This window comes from Neolamprologus multifasciatus, chromosome 2 (genome assembly GCF_963576455.1).
Source record: "Neolamprologus multifasciatus chromosome 2, fNeoMul1.2, whole genome shotgun sequence".
NCBI classification, from domain to species: domain Eukaryota; kingdom Metazoa; phylum Chordata; class Actinopteri; order Cichliformes; family Cichlidae; genus Neolamprologus; species Neolamprologus multifasciatus.
In genome coordinates, this window is record NC_140440.1 from 12,548,023 (window position 1) to 12,558,500 (window position 10,478).

Sequence of the window (10,478 nt, forward strand, 5' to 3'; positions counted from 1 at the left end):
ACCTTATAGTTTGATTAGTTTCCTCCTGTTTTTGTTAGGTAGGGAGGAAAGTAATTGTCGTTTGGTTTAGTTCTTTTGACTAGGTAAGTTGTATTTACTCCTGAGATAGGCTACCTTTTCTTTGTTGTTTTGGCCTTGGGTTCACCCTGAAGTTATAATTCACTCATTGTAAATAAATCACTGTCACAAAGTATTAATTGTGTGAAGTGCTGCTTGGGGTTGGACGGGGATGGATCACCCTTTATGTTGTGGTCTGGCCGCGCCTAGACGGGCCATAACATCCAGAGATTAAATTGTAGAGAGGTTAAAGAGATTGTTGATTGAGCATTTATACACCAAGTTTTGTTCTTCCTTCAGCCCAAAGATCAAAGAATTGGGGTTTTTAACAATTCTGTAATCTGTAAGTAAGTAAAGTTTATTTATATAGCACCTTTCACAGACATATGTCACAAAGTGCTTTACATGGTAAAAACATAATACAGTCATAAAATACATCATAAAACCTCTTGTCTAATTACAGTTTTTTCTGATTGCTTAAGCACATTTTTTGTAACTATTGGCTATTTTTGCAAAACTCTACACACAAATAAGAAAACCTGTCACCCAATTATCAAAACATTGTAGTTCTCTTGCAAAAGCGAACACAGCTAGATTAACTCTTCACACCTTCGTAAAAATGGTGTTTTCGTATCAAACAGTACACACAAGCCATCATCTACTAAGCACACAATGCGCCAACTGCACACTGATGGTATGAATACAAAACACATCTGGATTTTGCTTTCTCTGTGTACAGATGTCAATTGAACATTCTGCCTCTGCCCCCAACATCTGGACGTCTAGCAATTCTGTAAAGTAACAATTTCAGTATTTTTGCATGTATGGTACTGTTGTGTTTCTCATTAGAGTATGGAAGTGCTACAAAGTACTTACCGATTCTCATTTCGAAATGTCCTAATGATGCTTGCCACAGTGTAGCGGCTCAGTTTAGGCTGAACCCGTTGGCCAGCTTCCCTCAGGGTCATCCCATGGTTGATGACATGGTCCACTATTGTAGCCCTGATGTCATCAGTTATTCTGTTTCTTACTCTTCTTACTCTTCCTCTTTCCCCTCCTCGTCCTCTTCTTGCTCCTCTTTGTCCTCTTCCTCTAACTTCCTCTAACCCTCTTGCTTCTTCACCTCCACGTCCTCTTCCTCCAACTTCTTCACCTCCACGTCCTCTCCCTCGGCCTCCTCTGATTCTCACTCTTCTCACTCTTACTGCTCCTTCCATTGTACTCCACATAGACAGCTTACCTGTGGCCTGTTTATAGTGCTTAGGCTGATTGCAAAGTGGACTAATTATCTAAAACAGTTTTCACATGTGAAAGTGTGCCAGACAGTTGGCAAAATAGTGTTAATGATAGCCATACATGTGTATAATTTTGCTAGGAGTGTGTTGGAAATTTGGTAATTGAGTGTAAGCAGTGAGTTGTGCCTACAGTTTTGCAAAGTGTGTGTTACAAAATTGCAAACTGAGTGCAAAGCAGTGTTTGTGCTTTTAGTTTTGCAAACTCAGTGAGTGGTTTTGCTATAAGTGTTAATAGTTTTAGGAATTGTGCTATAAGAATCACAGTTAGGGTTTAAGCATTCAGAAAAAACTGTAAAAGCTTTTTGAAATAAAAATGTCTTTAGCTGCTTTTTAAAGGTCTCCACTGAGTCCAAACCCCGTAGAAATAGGGGAAGAGCATTCTACAGTCTGGGTGCAACAGCTTGGAAAGATCCCCTCGGGTTTTAAAACGAGTGTGGGGGACCACTAAAAGGTTTTGGTTTGATGACCTCAGGTTACGAGTGGAGGTATGTGTATGAATCAAATCGACAATGTGTGTGTGTGTGTGTGTGTGTGTGTGGGGGGGGGGGGGGGGGGGGGGTTAAAATTTGAAAATGTAGTGGAATAAATTTTAAAAGTAACCTTCCCAACACTGTTTGGATGTGGCAGCCTGCAGCCTGCATGGGATTACCCTCATATTACTGAAAAAGCACAGAGTTGATGTTTTTAGGAGCCATTGGAATTTGTCAAATATGCCATTGATTCAAGGGTTGTGGTAATATGACCTAAAAATTTGAATTAAAATGGGTTTAATGGGCTAAAAAAAACTGTCATAGATTTAACTCTGTCTCTGGATTTAAGAAATACATGTTTATAGCAGGTGTTGAGACAACGCCGGTCTCTGCGATTCTTTTGGTCCTGGTAGAGATCACGCTGAGATGTTTCCATGTTTTTACACAATCCTTTTATTACCCATGATTCTTACAGATGCATCTGGAGATCAGCACACTGCATTCCTATGCAGTCCTATGCTAAAGAAAGAACTCCACACAACAGTTACAGTTATAACCTCTGGTCTCCTCCCCCCTACAGTAAACACCCCCACAATGGAAATACACTAGTACAGTGGCCAAGGGTGCTGACACCCTGACCCCCACCTCCTTTTAAGGTAGTGTCCATTTGCCCTTTGTCTGCCCCTCACCCTCAGTAACTCTTGTTTCATGCCCTGGGGGTGGGGTTTATTGTCCTTCTGCCCTGCACCTCAGTTCTTTGTTCCCATCCCAGGCCTATTTTCTATTTTGTATCCTTACACTCATTACCACAATATTATAATGTTGCAAGCAATCACAACTATATTCTCTTTGACGTACATTAAGGAATCTATTGTCAACACGGGACAGGTGTAAATTAGCCTTTATACATGTAGTGTTTCTTGTACACTAAAGGTGAGCTCGCAGCAATTTCTTAGTGAAATAGAAAACAATAAGGAGTCTTTAAGTAGTGCTGAAAACTAACTGTGTTCTTGATGTTGTAACTAAAATCATCTACAGTACTTTGAAGAGCATGAGACTAAACATGGTGACTTAGGCAGCTGTTTGTATAGATATGAAAAATGTTTTACTTAAAAGATAAAGCGCTGCTCTTGAGGTCCCTGTGCACAGTATCCAAGTTTATTATCATTTCTATAGTAGTTAATCAACTGCAATATAACATATACCAGCCTCAGAAAAAAATAGCATAATACTGATGTAATTTGCATATTAATGATTAAAAAACTGACTGCACAGCCCATTGCTAATCAGTGGTGCTAGTTTTGGTCATTGCACAAATGTACAACTTATACGGTTGGGCAAACTTTATTTAGTGTCACTTTGACGATGCAGTTATCTTGCAGTGCCTGATATCTTGCCTGTCAGTGGTCTCCAGACTCTCCGCGCTGTTGATAAAAGCCTTGTTACACCTTCAGTTAAAATTATATCCTATAATAATTACAGAAAGTTTGGACAGTGTGCACTAAACTTTACTCGCTTCACTTGGCCTCACATAGCTTTAAGCTTGTCACAGTCTAATGAGCCCCATCGGAAACAAAAGCAGGAACTAAAGTTTGAATTAATAGGAACAAATATTGAACAGTTTGTTAAGCAACATACATTAATGTGGAAATTTTCCATCTTAATTAAGACCAAAATATATAGTGCAATAACTTATTTAAGTGAAGCCTGAAACTTTACTGGAATTACTGAAACAAGAAGTATAAGCCACATAGAACTGATTGTGGTTGTGAATCCTTATTTATTTGCATCACAAAACATTATTAAAGTTATGTACAGTGGAATAACCCACAACATGATTTTATTCACTTTGTAAGAGGGTTGGTTAACACGTTCAGATCAGCGCTTAACTTGAGAATAAACACATTCTTCAGTCTTCTGTTCTTTTTTATTGCTTCCTTTTGTAGCTTTCCTTCCAGGGAAATGTATTGCTGCATAGTTCAGATCCTGCTCACCTTCATTCTGTTTGAAATTAAAAGATCATAAAATATTGTAGCTGCTACAGAGATTCATAGTAATGAATTAACAAAAAACAATACGAGCTAACATAATTACTTACAATATCATCCAGTGGTTGAGTCAAGTTGTCATTTCTTCCTTGTGCTGTGCTGTCTATTGCCAATGAATGATGAACAAATACACATATATTATGAAATGTAGCAGATTTTTCATTACAGTGCTCGATAATGCTCCAGTAATAATTAGACCTGCTAGTTCATCAGTTTTAAATTTAAAATAATAAATTTCTTTGATGAGTTTTTAACATTGTGCCTTTAAAATTTAAAGCTTTTGAAAGCACAAATATCAATATGGATACTCAAACGCAACAATTTTTTAATGAAATTAATGCAGAATAAGCAGAAACTTGAGGTTTGACATTTGTTCTGTTGCTACATTTCACTCAATGAATGACACTTACCTTTAAATTTATTACATGCTAGTCTTGGTCTTCCGAAACAGGTGAAAACAATATTTACAATCACTGAAATGAGCAGGCAGATTGTTGCTATTACCAGCGCAATAAATTCCCAACCTGTTTCTTCAAAAAAACAAAAAAAGTATGTCATTACTTCCTGAAGAATAAAAAAACAGAAGAAGCCATGATGGCGTAAACATGTTATGCGCATTTGTACTTTTGTGTTACCAATTTGCAGTTTAGTTCCATCTCCAAATAATATCGTTCCACATGTGACAACAGCACAGTAGTAAGTCCCAGCATCAGAGGAGCTGACCGTCTTAGAGAAGCGATAAACACAGCTCTTCTGAGTGTCTGATTGCTTCTTACATTCAGTTTGGTTCTTTCCATCAACATAGATGATATTTGGATGAGAGTTTTGTCCTCTGAACCAGAGGACTCTGACATCTCCAGGACACATCTTGTTATCAGAGTCTGACAGGACTGAACAGTTGAGAGTCACAGAATCCCCTGCATGGACTGAATCTAATACCGTTGGCCACTGACGAACAGTAACCTGTCTCTGGGTGTTTCCTGTGCAATAACAAAAAACAGTGTTTAAAAATTACCTCTAAACACAGTTTCAAATTTTATTGAAAAATAAATAACAGTGCGTCTCGAAAAGGAAAACTTGGAATCGATCTGCAAACACATTAAAATACCTAATATTATGTTAAAACTATGATTTATTAAATTCATATATAATCTATAGTTATTTTTCCCACCATGTGAAAAAGTTATTGTCAGATGGTTGAGTATTTACAGTGAATCCAAAAGGCTGCAATCACATAATTACCTTTTAATAACAAATATGTCCCACTCCAAGCATTCACATCCCATTCCATGACTGCACAGTGATACATTCCTTCATCTTCTGGGATTGTCCTGAATATGGTCAGACTGCTGGTGTTTTTATTGTCTTTTGCTTCCAATCTTGAGGCATTAAACTCTTGTCCATACTGAGGATCTGCAGTTTGCCGCAGTGTCGCAATCAGTTTGAGAGCTTCCCCTGCTCTCTGCTTGTACCAGTGAATTTTACTGTTTAAATCACCAGGAGGTAAAACACATGTCAAAGTTACAGGTTCACCAAGTTGAACTGTGGTCACTTGATCCACCGTATCTGCAGTGAGTTTAAACAAAACACATAAAAAACTGGGAAATTTGTCTTGAATATAAATAACCAGGACACACAAAAATCCTTATTAACCGTCACATGTTTACTTTGGTTGCAGATTGTGGCAAAAACAAATAAATAGTAGGTTATAAAGTTAGATAAAACTCACGTCCATGGTGAAGTAGAAGAAATGTTACCAATAACAGCATCATCGTGACAATGCCTTTACTAGGAAACTTGTTGATATTTCAGTGACTGAGGAGGACGATCTGATCAAGGTCAACATCTGATTGGTTATCACAGTCTTTACAGTCAACCTGCATTTCCTGGAATCGTCCTGCTTTGTGTGAAAAGTGTTGCCTCTATTCAAATGCATTTGTTAGTCTGTTTTATGCTAATCAAGACATTTTCTTTTCTTTGTGGTTCGGTAGACTGAAACAGACTTAGATAAACTCATGAAAAGTTTATCTTTGTTTATTTAGTAGTTTCTCCTGATGCTATAAGGAGGTCAAACTTTTCACTTATACTTGCACATTCATCATTCCCATAGGAGGAAAACTAAAACTGTATTATGGTAAGTGTATATCACAAAATCAAATCACTCAACTGCTCGACTACAAAACAATCTTTCATATATATTATGAATAAGGGAAATGTCATCTTTCACATGGAAGAAAGAAAAGCCTAAAAACATGTGATTACACAAAACAGTCAGTCTCCACTGCTGTACTAAGCATTGTCTCTGATGGAAGTTTACTCGGGGCAGCAAAATCAAACAGTCCTTGGATATGTCAAACTATGGCAAAATGATGGTGATCAATATTCTAACTTTTCCTCTAGCACCACCATGGGGTTAAGAAGTGTGATTATGAGAAAAATTGCTATAAAACATGTAATGAATGATGGAATTTCATCCAAAAACTGCACGATTTTGTCTTTTTAACAGGCTACACCATCTCACTTTACGAGCTGCACTAGTTTAACCCGGGGAATATACCACAACACTTACCTAGGTTAACTTTCTGTTGTGTGAATTCACTTACCCTAACATTGTAGATCACAATAGATGGTCGAACAATGCTGGTTGTCACATCGCCAAAGTTAACCCGGCTTTCCCCTACACTGAAAAAAAAGGCCATGTTGGATTTACTTGATTCAATAGTGGACATTTGTTGCACACAAATGTTTTGCTTTGGCAGAAACTTAAACAACTGAGTTAAATCAACACAACTTTTTCATATTCAATAAACCTGTGCATTTTGTGTTCCTAAAATGCGATTGAAACATGTTCAGATGAAGTAAGTTGAGCTCTTGGAATATTTTAATCCTTCACAATTTTGTCATTTTATTTCAACACAATTCAATAACTTTTACCCCAATACTACTTGGTCACTTAAATACTACATGTTGTCTTCATATTACATAATGTTCAACAAAGTCTAGATCCTGGTTACCATAAAAATTGAATGGATTTACAATGACTACCATCCTCCGGGTTGCAGGAGAGCTGGGAAATAACCCTGAAGTGATAGGTTACACCCTGGACAGCTCACCGGTCTTTCACATAGAAGCAAACAACCACGTGCACTTACATTCACAGGTAATTTAGAATCACCAGTTAACCCTAACTCTAATAACTGCATGACTTTTAACTGTGGGAGGAAACCAGAATACCCAGAGAGAAGCCACTGCAAACTAGCCAGAATGTGGATTTGAACCCAGGACCTTCTTACTGTGAAGCAACAGCACTAACCACCATGCCAACAATCTAGGAAACACAGGAAAGCTATGATTTCCTGTATTTGATGCAGAATTTTTTTGTTTTTGTCCTTGAAAGGTTAATCCACAATAAATAGCAATAGCATGCACGTGGTGTGTGTGTAGTTCTCTGCCTCTTATAACTCCACTGATTTTCCTGCAGTTTGAAATCTTGTGCGATCTTGTGAATTTCATGAGTTCAGCAACTAACCACTCTTACTAGATTGTATCATTTCATCTCAACAGGAACAAATTAAGTTTTTGAATTCTATGCAAATCCTACATGATTTAATTACGTTCATAGAAACATGAAATTATTGTGTTCAAATTACAAGGTAGACTTTTTTAATGTAACAACCACCCAATTTACTTTTTTTGGTATACCAAAAAAAGTAGAGGTGGCTGCTCGACTTGACTGAGATGGATGCCTTCCTGAAACCACGATCCAAAGAGTGCGAGACTGAAATCCCGTGCAGTGTCGCGGGATTTAACATTGCTATATTATTGACTTACTTCACTTGAACATGATATGAACAATTTAATCTACCCTCTCTGCATATCATGTAGTTTCTACACTATATAGTTACACTTAACTTTAAAGCATGAGGCAATTGTGTTAAATACACGCAAGATGCTTATGTAAATCCAAGAGCTGGCCAATCCCTTTTTTTCAGTGTACACATTTATACAAAAGGGGTGATGTTGGCAGTAGGGGTGGGTTTTTATAATCGAGTTATCAATTAAAATCGATTCTGGCTTGGATAACGTAAAATCGATTCATTAAAATCCTGAATCGATTTTTTAATAAAAATTTATTTTGCCTGAAATGCCAGAATCTCTGGTGAAGTCTCACAAAATTTCAACAACCACCAAACAGCTAAGACAGTAAATGAGAGCAGGAACACGGATTCTGCACAAAGACTTAAACACACAGCGCAACCCGCGGATCAGAATCAGTTAGATGTCGCCTTTCTCACGGTTGGGGCTGAAAGCCGACAGCGCGCTGATTCTGATCTGTCGGCGGGTCGAGCTTTGTGTTCACGCCCTTTATGCGCTGATTCTAAAGCTGTTAGTTTGATGTCTCTCCAAACAATATTGACCGAACCAGCAGCAAAAGAAGATCCAAACTACCCTTCACATAAACATCGTCATGAATTCACTCTGACTTTTACTGTGTTGCTTCGACCACGTTGCACATCTCTCTCTCTCTCCCCCCCTCTCTCTCTCTCTGTACTGTTTTCTGCATTATTCGCTTGCTTGTTACGCACAAGTCTACCTTTGTTTACAGTGCTATCGGCCGACTTTTTTTTCTTTCCGTTTTATATACTTCCGAAAAGAAAACCCAATTTCTGCCGTTCAATGCTGAACAAATTTAAACTTTTTAAAATTATACAAAATGCAAAACGCTTAGCCACGTCTCTAATAAAACCGCTGTAACTTCAGAGGTAATGTTCATGTGTTGATTAATGGATTTCTTTTGTTTTTGATGTAGTGCAGAACATTTTTATAAAATCCGATGCCAGGAAAATCACCTTCATGTTTTTCTGTGTTTTAACTTCAGCTACTTTGACACAAAGGCATCTGCTGTGACGCTCACACCTTTGATAAAGTCTTGCGTGTGTCAGCTTCCTTTTTATAGATACAAAAATATGTAAATGTACTAATCTGAATTATAATATTTCTGACTGTCAAAATTTCCCAGATTCAAATCGAAGTGAATCGAATCGAATTAAATCGAATCGTGGATCGAATCGATTCGGGACCTTGTGAATCGGAATTGAATCGATTCTAGAAATCAGTGACGATACCCAGCCCTAGTTGGCAGCATCTGACCAATCTAAGAGGGACATTTCTCAAATTATGACTTTTCTTCCAAAGAAAATGATCCCTACAACAGAAATATTATCAAATGGCGCTTAAACATCTGTAAATATATATCAGTAAAATGCAACACTGTTGTAAAAAGGACAATAGGTAATTAATCCTTAATCTCGTGGTTAATCGTGCTGATTGGTAAAATAAACATTTTAATTCCAGTTAATTTATTTATCGCTGAGAATCCTCTAAGTGCAGCTGTTGATATCCTAGGTGAAGACACATTAACACTCTGAAACTTTAAATTGGATTTATTTGAACAATAAATGTCCGTGTGCCTAATGAAGGAAACAGAAATTGCTTCAGTTTGATGCAAATCAAAGTGAAAATAATTTGATTGATTGAACGGGTATTCTTGATGTGTTCTACCTGTACAGGAATTTCTTTTGCTTATGTATTAATCACATTATTTTATTGTATAATGCCTTGGTGCCCCTGGATTTTAACATGTTCACACTCATACATTAAGACAAATGGTGGGGGTCTAGTAAGGAAGTTGGGGGAAGCAGACAACTCCACAGGAAGAAACTTTTGTCTCTTTGAGGACTCTGGGAGGTAGCAAGGGAGTGTGAACCTTAAGGTGTGAAACAGCTGTGTACTGTCTTTTGTTCCTGGAGAAGGTATTTAACTGAGAGCCATGCTAGGCTCAGGGAGACTCTGCTGACCGTCTGCCCCGCGGTCATGCAGGCTCTCCACAAGCTTGTTTTTTCTGTTCTTTGTGTGCTTGGATTAAAGAATGTTAGCTCCCGCTCACCGCTCGTCTGCAGGCTTTATTTAATGTAAAACTTCCACAACATACCTGAGGTAGCACCAGAATAAAAGAGAGCAAACTAGAATCACATATAACAACATTGTTACACTTTCTATATCATCAAATTAATACAATGAGATTCCCAGGACAAGGCGACCCACAGTTTGCACTTCATTTAGTGGTTTTGATAAGGTACAGCTTAACAAACGTCACATAGAAAACATACTCTACCTGCAGAGAATCTATAATACACTTTACATGCTGTAAATAAAAGAATAAATGAAAACATGGCACTCCAAGCCAGTTTTAAACTGAATCTCAGAACACAACCTGTTCCCAACAGTTTTAGTTAGACTCTGTGCTGTTTTAGAATTTGAGAGCAAAGATGAGGTCAGCAAGCACAGTGCAGGTGTCCAGTTTTAGGATTAGATATTATTGCTTATAGAACAAAAAGTTGTAAAATTGTTTGCTTTAAGAAGGTACAACTCCTCCTCCATCTCCTCCCAGAGAGATGGACAGCACATGACAGCACAGATTCTTCCATAGTGACTTATTACTGTCCACAACAGGCTGGCCACAGAGTTTTCACATCAACAAGTTCAGCCAACTGCACCTTTTGTCTCAGAGCACACCACATCCTGCAGAAAACATGCAAACCTTTCAG

The 10,478-nt window shown here is 37.8% G+C and overlaps 1 protein-coding gene across 1 annotated transcript; it reads right to left on the reverse strand.

The window, feature by feature from the left end:
- Positions 1–4,070: 4,070 nt before the first annotated feature.
- On the reverse strand, positions 4,071–5,853 carry LOC146524035 (uncharacterized). Its single transcript, XM_085184255.1, has 4 exons — positions 5,600–5,853; positions 5,113–5,436; positions 4,506–4,850; positions 4,071–4,400 (listed from the first exon to the last, which is right to left on the reverse strand). Exons 1-4 carry the CDS (start codon positions 5,640–5,642, stop codon positions 4,252–4,254), a joined length of 861 nt encoding a protein of 286 aa, XP_085040381.1. The 5' UTR covers positions 5,643–5,853; the 3' UTR covers positions 4,071–4,251.
- Positions 5,854–10,478: the final 4,625 nt, after the last annotated feature.